This window comes from Etheostoma spectabile, chromosome 12, assembly GCF_008692095.1.
Source record: "Etheostoma spectabile isolate EspeVRDwgs_2016 chromosome 12, UIUC_Espe_1.0, whole genome shotgun sequence".
Lineage (NCBI taxonomy): Eukaryota > Metazoa > Chordata > Actinopteri > Perciformes > Percidae > Etheostoma > Etheostoma spectabile.
The window spans coordinates 6,379,538-6,392,556 of record NC_045744.1 but is presented as its reverse complement, the minus strand read 5'-3'; the positions used below and the strand labels follow the sequence as shown (position 1 = coordinate 6,392,556).

Below are 13,019 nucleotides of genomic sequence, written 5' to 3'. Positions count from 1 at the left end.
AACCTGACCCTCTGAAGCTGTTTGTGCCTGGCTGCATCTAAAAGTCTCACACCTCCTACTGTGTGTGTGTTTGTGTGTGTGTGTGTGTGTGTGCCTGTGTGCGTGTGTGTGTGTGTGCGTGGACATTGTGTTTCTAATTGTGTATTGTTTTTTGCACAGATGTCCTTCAAATGGCAGGCAGCAAGCAGATTGCACTGGAAGAAATGGCCACAGGCCCGTAACATACACACACAGACACACACACTAAAACCAGTCCAGGCATTTAAACAGCCGTCCCGGGGGCTGACAGATTGCAGCTGACCCCTGATAGCTATTCCTCCATCAAGCTTCTCTCTCACTCTTCCTACCTTACCCTTTTTTTCTTCTCTCTATTTTTTTGTACTCATCTTCACTTTCTCACCATCTCATTCAATTTATTTTTCCTCCACCGGCACAGACTTTACATACAAGTGCCTTACTCCAGGTCCAAACTTTCTTTCTCTCTTTTCTCTCTCTCTCTCTCTCTCTCTCTTGGTGTGTGGATGTGAGTCACACCATGACTAGTGAGATGGTATTGAGAGATACTCAATGTCACCTTCTCCGATCTGGGCAGACTGGCCTCCACTTTCGTTTTCAAAGAGGACAACTGCCTTTAATTGCTCCACTTTAGAGTTGGACTGGATGAGACACTTAAAGCACAGTTACAGAAACTGTGTTTAACATATGTATAATCAGTAAAGTACGTGGATTCTTGTAATACACGCATTGACTGTAAAATACAGCTGAGATAACTCAGTGGACGGGGGCTACGCAGTGATTAACTCAGACTACAACTAAAGTAAATGAAGTTGACATGCTTGCTTGTAATCGTTGATATAGTGCCCACAGAAATCATTAGCTTTAACGATGAAAAGGATGCAGGATCAATCTTATCGATGGCAGCACTATGTCTATAGACTTGCCCTGAGCTGAAACACCACCAGCTGCATGCTAATCACAGCCAGAGGGACATTAAAACATTAATCCTGTACTATTTACTATATGCCTTTGTGCAGGCTATGTAAAGCTCAGTTATGTGATATTATAGTACAATACGTTTAGTCATCTCCTATTGGTCTCTCATTGATGTAATGTTTTTGGTTCAGTTTGCTTGTTTGTTTGTTTGTATGTGCTCTCTGAATGCCCTTCTAGTTTTTTTGCTGTACACTATAATTAAAAGACTCGGCAATGGCCTTCTGCTCAAGTATTGACTGGAAACAATTTCATATCCCAGTTTCCTGTTTGTAGAGGATCTCGTCAAGGATGGCCTCTCTCCCCGCTGCTTTTTGCCTTATTACTAGAACCCTTAATACAGGAAATACGTCATAGAATATAAGCCCTATTATGGTGGTGAATATACTTTATGTAATCCTATTTCACTGTATGCAGATGATAATTTGCTATACCTCAATCATGCAAAGTGTGATCTGCAACAAGAAACAGAGTCTTTTTTTTCAGTACCTTTTAGGCTATAAAATTAATTTCTGGTGAGGTGGAAATGACTGTGCCTTTAGGTGGAAATGTAGACTCTGAGATTTATTTAGGTGCCTCTTCCATAGAGGAAGTAATTTAATTGAAATGGAAATGCTAAAACATGCCCTCCGTCTACAAACACTGCTTAACAAGTGCAATAAGTGCAACCAGTGGCACACTGATATGACATAACAATGGAGATGTTGTCTTCTCTAATACATACTATGTTGTCATTGGATTTAAACCTGCACATAAAATACTAATGTGAATCCTTTTGCCAACATTTGTTCAATTCTTTAGGGTTTGAATGTATCTTTTGAAACCAGAGAACATATACCCTAATTTGGAAATTTTGTCTAATGAAAGAAAGTAGAGGTTATCAACCCTCCATGTTTTGAGAAAATTTGATCAACAGTGTGACGGACAGTTGGTTAAATACAAGAGAAACGGAGGCGGATCTACAGAAGAAATGTGTTTCATAGATGGAGGGAAAAGGGTTCCCAAACAGGCCCAGAGTGACGCAACTGGATACTTCTTGTTTGCAAAAATAATTTTCTTTCTTAAAACTTAAACCCCCACAGAAGCAACAGCACGTAGATAGCAAAACATGTGATCTTTATGCTGCCTGAGGAAGAGCACTGAGTTCAAAAAGGGTTGCCATCCTATCTGCATACTTGCTACAGCCTTTTGCACGTTTGTCTGTGCACTTTTAGCTACAACTGCATCAGAAGCTTTAATGAATATGTTCATGGGAACAAGAAAGGAGTGTTCTATCTTTATTGTCTTTAGAAGTCCAACATAATAATATAAAAACCTTTAATTTGTCCTCTTCCCACCACGAACGTCTCACTGTGATTTGTTGTGCCCCACACTACATAATACAGTGCATCCTTGTTTTTAAAATCAGTGTGTGCGGTGTAGTTCACTGTGGATTCATTGTGTGAGTGTGTGTGTGTGTGTGTGTGTGTGTGAGTGTGTGTTTGTGTGTGTGTGTGTGTGTGTGTGTGTGTCTAGAAATAGTGAGAGTGGGAAGGAATCTTCAAAAGTGTTGCATCACACATTATCTGCTCTCTTCACCTGCAAATTAACATCACCCACATGAATTTTGTTCGCCTTAGGCTTTTCTGCGTTGACGTAGATGATGGTATTTCCATCTTACATCATTTCTTCTCATTTCAGCTGCAGCTTGACTGACGTTTTAACCAACTTTGAAATTTCCACATACGGTATTTGGTTGTGTGTGCGTATACTCACACAGGCTTTGCATACAGATCCTTTCTACTTTGTAGTTTGTGTGTGTGTGTGTGTGTGTGTTGTGTGTGTGTGTGTGTGTGTGTGTGTGTGTATGTGTGTATTTGGCAAAAATATACACAGGCATGTGAGTCAGGAGTGCTCATTAAAATTGCATGGGAGCTGATGCTCTACTCCTGCTCCACTGCTCCAATTTGCACAGAGTTCTCCACGTCTTGCCAGGTAATCAGGGGGCGATCACATGCAGCCCTGCCACCTCAACTGCCAACAAGTTGGTGTTTAAGGCCATAAAAAAACAGCCGCTGCAGCTAATTCACCCCGTCATGTTCATGTAGAGTATTTTATTCAGCAGCAACATGGGAACTATTAATCTCAGTGATGATGAGTGCTTCCTGAATTGATGGAATCTGCCAATGCTAATGCCATGGTTGCTCTTCTCTGCTTTTCTTCATCCCCTCATATTCTCCATCTTCCCTATTGGTTCTCTTTTCCTCGACTATTCCTGTCCTTTTCCTCCACAACCTCCCCATCCTTTCTCCCCCTCTGTCTCCACCTGTCCTCCTTTTAGGGGAGCACCTGCGCATCTGTCCCCAGGGTTACACCTGCTGCACCAGTGACATGGAGGACAACTTGGCATTGCTAAGCCGCAGGGAGATGGAGGGACTCCTCAAAGACGTTGGCCGATCCTTACAGGCCTCACTCACTGGACAGTACAAGGCCTTTGATGGTAAGTTTGTGTATACGCAATAAGTGTGTGGGTGAGGGAATTAGATTTAGGAAAAAAGATAATCACCTCATCGCATTTGTAATATCCCAATTTACAAGGTCTTACACACACCTACAATGTATTGCCAATAGTGGTGTTTTTCCTTTTCACATACTCATCCTACACACAGATGGACATTTACACACAGGCTGACAATAAGTGTAAGAGATTATTATACAGTCTGCAGATTGATGAAAAGCATTGATCTACTGTCATGCTTCAACAGAGGAGGTTGGTAATGCCTTGCAGTGGTGTTGTCAGAATGCCATTTTTTCTTTTTTCTTTTCTTTTACTTTGATACCAAGTTTCCTAAGTCAGTGAAGTGGATCCTACTTATCAATACTTGCCTATTTCATTGGAGGAGTTCAGCCTACAGTATGTTAGCAACTGAATAAAATAAGGCTTTACATACAAAGAAACCTATTTCAATTCCTGACTTCAACTCTCATGTCCCATGAGACAAATTATGTTAACATGTTCCAGTAAAATGTAAACCTAAATATCATTGTGATTGCGGTGTTGTAAGAACATGCACTGGAGCAAGAGTCTGAATCTCTAAATCTACTTTGAGTCTGCACCACAGCAACATATTGTTTAAGCTCTTACTACTATGAAATAAAATCGGGACATAATTGCAGTGCTCCGAGTGTGAGAGAAGAAGTGCGAGAGACAGATAGAGGGAGACTAAGAGAGGGATTTTCAATCTTAGAACATTGGCACACCAAGGCAATTATTTGTGTCTGATGACCTGCTCCAGTTAATAGAAGGGTGTCTCTGTGCTCCACTTGTTCCCCTTGGCCAGTCGGCAACAATGGATCTGTCAGTCGGGGCTCTGAGTTTGGCTAGTTAGCCTGACCTTTTCGGATCACGGTGATTAGTGGCAGAGTGATATTTCTTTACTCTAGCGCTCTTTGTCCTCTGTGTCTCACTCATAGTCCCTCCTTTTCAGGACCGCTGGCCGTTGCAAAAGGGATGCAGTCACCCTACCAAGCACGCACACACACACACATACACACACACACACACACACACATACACACACACACCCACACACACACACACACACACACACACACACACACACACACAGAACATACAAATTCTCCAAGTTTATGTCATCCGACAGTTCTTGAGCTTTTACATTCTTCAAGAAAGCACCTCATTTAGCACAGCATGCCAGTAAACAACACAGATTACAGACACTCACATTCATATTGCACTCCGACCTCCAAACCTCTAATGATCTGCATCCAAAAACTGTAGTTAAGTACACAGACACACGGCCCAAACGTGGTCATTTGTGCTGCTTCAGAGTGAAGTCATTTGTAGCTTGTTTTGTTCCAGTGTGCTTGCCGGATTTTTACAAATTTCTGAAATTCCCACCACCTCCTCTCTAAAGCGACCCACTCCAGCTATGTCCAACTTTATATATGTTTTTGTCCCTCTTTCTCATATCCGCTTGTCTCACCCCAATGAGCATCAGATGGGGATGGCAGAGCTGACAGAGGGAGGAGAGAAGTATGTCTATGTTGAGACCTTGAGGTCTAAAAACCATCTGTTGTTGACTGCGTCCTCTGAAGGCGAGAGCTGGGCGATAGACTGGGGTTAATTGGACTATAATACTTAACATTTGCTGCCACATGATCAGTGCAATCTGGGAGGATCCAGCCAGCTTACTAAAGACATCCTGTTGTTATCCTTTGCTGTTGAGAAGTGCAAAGTAAGATGAGTTACTTCTGTTTCAGGCTTTGATAAACAACTTACGGCCATTTTAGAAGTGGATTGGTGTTTGGATCTTGGATAAATATTCAGTAAGGTTGATGTTTATGGTTAAAAGTAGGTGAGGTTTTTTTGGTCATATAGTAATAATAATAAATAAGCAATAATAATACATTTTACTTATGGGATTTATGGGATTCATAGCACTCAAGGACACCTTATGGCTGAAGGAGAGTACAGTGACATTGTACCATGCTGACAGTCCCTGCACATCTGGCTGTGTTTAGCAGGGTGTGGGCTAGCAGCGCCATGTGGCTAAGTGTAGGGTGTTACTGTTCCAGCACAGGCAGACTAGGCCTTTTTAGGTCCAGGGACTTTGGAAGAAGCCACAGATTAGAGGACCAGCGTGCTCATATACAGCTGGCTCCGGGTCTGCGAGTGTGTACACTGTATATATGTGAGCATGCAGATGTGTGTTTGGAAGATTTGGTGTGTGTCACTGTTGTGAGTGAGTGAAAGAGTGAAAGAGTCTTTGTATGAAGCATGTGGGTTTGTGGTTTGCACTTGGCACTCCCAATCTCTTCACTGTCATTCATACTGTGTAGAGAGGTAAGAAAGTAAATAATATATCACGTTTAAGAAAGATGCTGCGTATAATGCAGAGGAGGAAAAAAAGTGGGGTGCGAAGGACAGGACGGAGTGAAAATGAGACAGATAAAAGATACAGAGAAAAAAGGGATGTGTCCTTAGAGCAAGGACGAAAGTAAGAAATAAACAGGTGGAAATGAAGAGTGGTAAGAGAGAGAGAGAGAGAGAGAGAGAGAGAGAGAGAGAGAGAGAGAAAAAAATTAACAGAGAAAGAGAGATGGGGTTACATATGAAAGTGAGAGGGAAAAGGTCAGAGCGGACATAGAGAGTGATGGCACCAAAGGGAGTTGTGTGTTAGATGGCAACCAGGTGTGTTAGACAGACGGAAGCCTTAAACCTGGCAGGTGGGGCCAGCACTAGCATCTGGATTCAATGTGTGTGTGTGTGTGTGTGTGTGTGTCTGTGTGTCTGTGTGTGTCTGCGTGTGTCTGCGTGTATGTGTGCATGCTTGTACTGCTGCAATATTAACAAAAGGCATGCCTGTTACTTTTGAGAGTCAAATTTAAGATATGCATCTATGAAAATGCCTTGTCATCTTACTCGTGACGCTGATTAATGGATGAATGAGATCCCCCCCCCGTCCCTATCCATTATCTAACAAAACTACAGCCATGGGAACGAGCTTGGCAGAATCCACCAACAATACATTTACAGTATGTAAAGCACTTCATGGCCATGCAGCATTCTGCATACAACTGCAAACCTGTCCTGGTCCCACTGCTTACAAAACTTGAGGTCCTCTAACACCAGGCTTGTGTCTGTGCCTTGATGAAAAAAAAAAGAAGGTTAAATTGGGACAGAGCTATATATCTATCTAAAAATGAATAAAGATGAATAGAAGCCCATCTATGTTTCTGTTTGATTCTCTCGGCCATTTGATGTTATGAAAAAAGCCCATTTTAGCTGTGCCTGACCTTATTTTTATGTGTGTATGACCTTGTCTTCAGGGCTGAAGTGATTAGCCAGTTTACTTCAACTATTTTGATAATCAATTCATCATCAAAGTACATTTTTAATAATAAAAAAAAAGCCAGACATTCTCTGGTGAATATCTTGGGGAAGTTGTATAGATCAAACGATTTGATTCTTTTGTCGTTGTTTTTGACAAGCTAGATGAATATGTAAATACAGAGAGTTTGTGTCAAACAAAGTTAACTCTTAACTATCCACACACACAGACTACACATACATTTGTGCACTGGCGTTTTTATGAGCGGCCAAATGCTTATTGGCCAGTGTGTTCCAGGCCATTTCAGTTCAAGGCAGATCAGTGGTCATAGAGCTTAATCTGATTGAAGAGTACTGGACGGCTGGCTAGTCTATGGGTACACTCATTTCTAAAAGGCCATGCAGGACTTGCTTATTTATTCAGCTCTGAACATCTCCCAGCTGGACTGTTAAGTAATTCCATCTCCTCCCACGGAGATAGACTGAGGAGGAGCAATCCACGGGAACGACGTCTAGCACTTTCAATTGTATCCTATCAGATTGAGGAAACAGGCCCTAAACGGGGATCAAAGGACAAGTCTGTATCCCCATCAGCTGATAGCAAGTGGCAGCCTGCGGATTTCTTTTCCAGGAATTGTCTGGCAGCTGACTTGGGAGTTCTGACACAGAAAAAACAGTGTGCTGTAATTTTAATAAGAAGATATTTGGTAATTTGAAAGTAACAAGACATAAAACTGGAATACATTTGAGTTTATGATTATATTTCAATGTGTAGTTGACCTGCAATACATTGAAATGGACAACATTGTAGAGTCACCTCTCGGTATTGTATACCACCATACAATTTAGCAGCAACACAAACTACAGCTTTCAAAATAACCTCAAGTGTGATCAAGACCTTATTAACGTTTTTATTAACGTTCTGATTGTTTTCAACCAAATTTAGACCTGTGTTTTTTTCTTCTTTTTACCTCCAAATCACTACGTTTACGAAGAGTGGACACTGGTTGCACATTCTACATCTGTGTTTCGATATTCCCACAGTTAAGCTACCGACTTGATTCACTCCCACCACCCACGTCTCGCTGCCCACCTTCTAATTTCCTGCTTTCAGGGTCACCCCTGACGATGTCATGAGAGACAAGGACATTGACTCCCATTGTGGTGCTTGATTGACTCATTTTATCTGCATGCAAATCACGTCGGTGGGGACCTGGAGTACACTGGCCTAATTATGCCAAACACATTATTCACTAGGAGCGACGGCGCCTTGGAAGGATAAAACGAAAAAGAGAAAAAAAAAAAAAAAAAGGAATGTAGTGCTAGAAAGGATGGCATTGGGGCGAGCGGTGGAAAGTAAGAAGAGATAGAGTGAAACAGAACCAAATGAGGGTAAGGAAGTATGGAGTTTGGGAGGTAGCAAGCAAGGGAAAACAGCTGAAAAAAAAGAGAACCAGATGGATAGAAAAGAAACATGCATGGGTAAATGGTGCATAATGCAAGCAAGGGAAAATCTGAAGAGAGGATGTGGAATACGAGCTTCCACAGAGAGCATGTTGATAAATGACATGCATTATGTGATGTGTCGGCGTGTTTAATATAAGGGACCTTTTAATAGCTATCTAAATGCTGGCTGAGGGGCTTGCAGTGCTCCTGGGGCACAGCATGTGTGATAAGTGTTGTTATTGATGGAGAGTCAGACTGACACATAAACAGTCTAATGGCTCCCCTATCATCATTTGTGCATTCAGAGCGCCCAGGACAGCAGTTGTTTGGTGCTCTGTTGTGTTTATTTATATTGCCCTTGCACAGGTAGGGAACTAACAAAGGGAAGGGCTCAGGATCTTTGTGCTTGTGGATTGGTGAGGGTGGTGGTGGAGGGTGGGAGGGCGGGGGGGGGATACAGAGTACAGCCTTGCTGTGCCTGAAATATTGCAGCTCTGTGCCTCTCAGTCTACATAGAGGATATGTTTTGGGTCCTGTTAAGCGGATATCTCAAAACCTTTATTTCCGTTCAATTAAGAAGGAAAGTTAGGCCTGTGCCTTTAAGTTAACTTGTTTTGCAATTTTTTGTGTAAATTGGACCACCATCTTGCCATTGATTGAACACATTGATCATTTCTTAACCAAGAGAAAATGCAAGTCTATCTGTAAATGCCAAAAGAGGATTTTCTGCCATTGTAATTGTTGTTTTTTTCACTATAGCTACACATTTCATGCATGGCCTCTTGAATATATTATGTACTTTTAACCTTTAACTGCGGGTGACAAACCTGGCAAATATTTTGCTTATAGGTGGCAACATGAAGTTAATCAGCCGTAACTCAGTAGTCCTGAGTCGCATGAATGTTGCACAATTCATTCTTGTATAAAACGCCTAATATTCCCTGACATGATTTGGATATCCCCCAAAAGTCATCGCAGCTGCCGCCCAATCAACATGATTGTGTACTTTGATGCAGATCGGATCCAGATGTGGCTTAAAATGTTCCATCATTAAAATAACAAATTTAGAGCAGCGTACAGGCTTGGCGGAGGTACTCTATGTGCTTTCTGACTACTTTCTAGTTTTATCTCTTAATGCACCAATGGCACCTGATTTTCTCCTCCTCTCCTCTCGGCATATGCCTCATCTTTTGCTCTCTGTCTCTGTCCTCCCTGCCAAAGAACCATCAAGCTAATATGATCATCCAGCACTTGCCAAATGGACAAATAGGATCAAGGCTGTCCGATATGAAAGAGATATTCAATTTTTGCTTTTGCAGCCCTGTTTTCCTGTCTTACTCCCTCTCATTCTTTCACTGATCTTGTCAGTATCTGGAGCACTGCCAGAAGTCAGTCAATCTGTCATGTTTCTTAGCTAGTTTTCTATTTATGGCCAATAACTATATGCAAGTGAGTGCATACATCTACAGCCCGCTTAAGCATTCATGTCAACAGTGCACGAGTGTCTACTTTCATTAGTCTTCTATTTCAATGTGTGGATAGCGTCATTCTCCCACAACAAACCATGTGATTTAAAGATCAAGCTTTTCCCAGGATTACATATTTTGTGAAGTTTTTCAGTCGTTCGGCATAGTCCCGAGTGCTTTGAAACATTTCCTGCACATGCAAGACAATGCTAACTACCAACTGGAGGAAACCAACTCCAACATGAGTGTTCACGAGAGACCAGAGAGCTTGGTGAGAGCAGACAAGTCACTAAAGGGTTAGTGATTTCTTGTCAGCCTGTGATTACTTCATCACCAACCCATTTTAGATCAGATTAGTCAAGCAGCTGGATGTGAGTTGCAACTTTATTAGACAGCTGCAAATGTTGCCAGAACTGCTAAGCCCTCTGTATGAGAACCTTGGATCTGGATTATAGCTGGAATACAAGCCTTGGCCAGTTAATACCTCTGTGTGAGAAGGGAACAGCGAGAGTGATTGGCTGCTGGGGGACCATCAACGATACCTCACACAGAATCTCTTGGCATTGTCAATAACACAACTTGACACAGGAGACCAAGTGAGAGACCCCAGGGAGATAGAGAACGGGGACCTGAAGGTAGGGGCCACTTGTCTGGTTTGAGACTAAGAGTGAAGAAGAGGGGGAAATACTTAAGAGTAATTTCTTGGTATATAAGTGTGTGTGTTGTGTGTGTGTGTGTGTGTGTGTGTGTGCGTGTGCGTGCAAGTGCAAGTGTTTAATCAGGTTTAGAAGCAGTGGGATAAGTGGACGTAGGAATATAGTTAAAATAAGCTTCTGACATGTCAAGGTGGCCTGGATGTGAAGCTCGGAGTGATTACAAATGAAATCATTAACTCCCCTCTCACCACGGGAAGAAAGTCATTAAGACACACATGCTTGATTTGGCTTATTCTAAGTGTGTGTGTGTGTGTGGTGTGTGTGTGTGTGTGTGTGTGTGTGTGTGTGTGTGTTAGAGAGAAGAAAACACATAAAAGCAGAATGTGATGGAGGTAGAGAGTGGCAAGAGAGATTTTCCTAATCCAGTGTCACATTAAAGAAAAACGTTTGCGGCTCATTTTGAGAATACGGATTATCCTGATTTAAAAAGGATACTCCCCAATATTTTTTATACAGCACACTATTACAGTATGCATCACATCAGACCAAACTCAGTTGTTCATTTTGCCCATTTTTTAAACTGCTTGTTGGAAGTTATTCATTTGTGCAGCAGTTAGGATAAGATCATAGAGTCCCATGTGATTCCATATAAACTTGATACACGAAAATAGTGAATTATAGCCCAGACCTACTCAGTCTGGTACAGTTATGGACAGAGAGAGTGTAATATGCTCAACAGCTCAATAAGCCCTTGGAGGCAAATGGCTTATATATACAGTATATATAAATATATATATATTTTTTAATTTTTTTTAATTTAACCAGGTAGACAAATCAGGCGGCCTGTCCCATCACTCCTTCCCCTGGAGAGCAGACACTGGGGGAGAGGAGGTGGAGGTTATGCTTTATAGGATGATAGAAGATTGAGGGAGAGTGTAAAAGGGAGGGGTGCTTGTAGCTCCCTGTGTCTCGCTGTATCATGGAAACACAAACAGATGAAGAATGAGAAAGGTCACACACAAAAGCACAGGCGCACACACATGCACAGGGGGCGTTGTGTCATACTAATGATGATCATTATTCACTAGAGCTGAAGGCCAGAGGAGAACCGGACAGCACGATACCATTTACCAAGATCTGACCTCCACATGTGGTGATCCCAGAGCACTTCAAAACATGCCCTAACCACATAAAGACTGTAAACACAAACGGGTCTAATTCATTAATTGATTATATTATTAATTGAAATTCTAATCGCGATTATGATTCCGGCTCCTAATGGTCACAAAAACAAAGAAATTGAGAAAAACGCACATTATGGTTTGCAAGCAAACTCATTTTGTGTCTTGTGTTCGTAATAATAATAAAAGTTAAAACGATAAAATTATTAAGGGAAATTTCCCAGTTTGAGGTGTTTTCACTGTTAATTTGTTTTTCTCTTTCACTGTTTTTGAAGTTCAAGAATTGCAACATCTTTCCATCAGACAATAAGTAATCGTGTTTAACATCGTGATTTCCATATTGACATAAAATATCGATATAGACTTTTTTTTTTTCATAATCAAGCAGCCTTAACTTCATTTAAATGCAAAAACAACTTCACTCCGTCACCTGAATGGGTCTATGTCTGCTGGAAGTCATTTCATTTAGCCCCACCCGAGGCAGTTTTACAACAGTACGTGGCTGACAGTACACAGCAGGAAGGAATTCTAATGGGGATTAAAAGCAAAGCTGCACCTGTCACAGCAGCTCTCCGTCCGTCTGTCTGACTGCCACCGTGTGTCCGTGTGAGGGTCTGTGATCCTCCTGCCGACTGTGTGTACACGGGAATGTGTCACTTTGACGTTGTTTCCTCTGCGTACATGTGTGTGCGTGTCCTTTTCTGCTGACTCCTGGAAGTACGTCTTTGTGTGTTGGCTCGCATAAACGCGCGTGCTTGTGTGAGTGACAAAGACGCAGCTCTCCCTGTACTTTGAAGCGGGCCCAGAGCTGTGCTTCTAGATATGAGATTTGAGTGACAGGAAACAGGGAAAAAATCACGTGTCATCCAGCTAGGACGTCTCGCTACTAGACAAACCCTGGACATACGGCCGCTGCATGTCAGAAGCATTTATCTCACCGAGCATTATATTCTAAGAAATGATTCACACCGCACAAAGACACAGGATACACAGCATTCATTAAGTTGCCATTTGCTCCGCACTCTGAGATCTGTAGCTAATAATAAGGAGCTTGCTTGTCAGGTTTTCTGTATCTTGCTGAAATCATTTGCATCAGCCTCTTCTGTATTTAGAAAATAGACATGTTTGCCATTATACTCAATTATTTATAAAGAACATATTACACAACTTGAACCCGGTCCCCCATCATTCTTGTCATCTTACAGTCGGCCGTAAAACCAAATAGTTAATTGGTTTGGATTGTTTTTTCCAGTGTTTTTTTTTAAACATAATATACACATTTAGTAACATCATAAAACTGCCACATATCATTCAAATAATTGCTTATATCACCAACGAGGAAGAGCAGGTCAATATTTTAAAAAATAAGGCATTTTTTTGTTATGCGATATCAGTACTCCGTTGCATTTTGAACCCCTTAGAGGGATTCATACAGTATACGCCCAGA

General features: G+C 41.7%; 1 protein-coding gene across 1 annotated transcript in view; it reads left to right on the top strand.

The window, feature by feature from the left end:
- gpc1b (glypican 1b) overlaps nucleotides 1–13,019 on the top strand; it is a 69,167-nt gene that overhangs the window by 36,327 nt on the left and 19,821 nt on the right. The window contains exon 3 of the mRNA XM_032531338.1: nucleotides 3,311–3,469. Within this exon, the coding sequence (XP_032387229.1) occupies nucleotides 3,311–3,469 (159 nt within the window). The remainder of the gene's footprint in view (nucleotides 1–3,310; nucleotides 3,470–13,019) is intronic.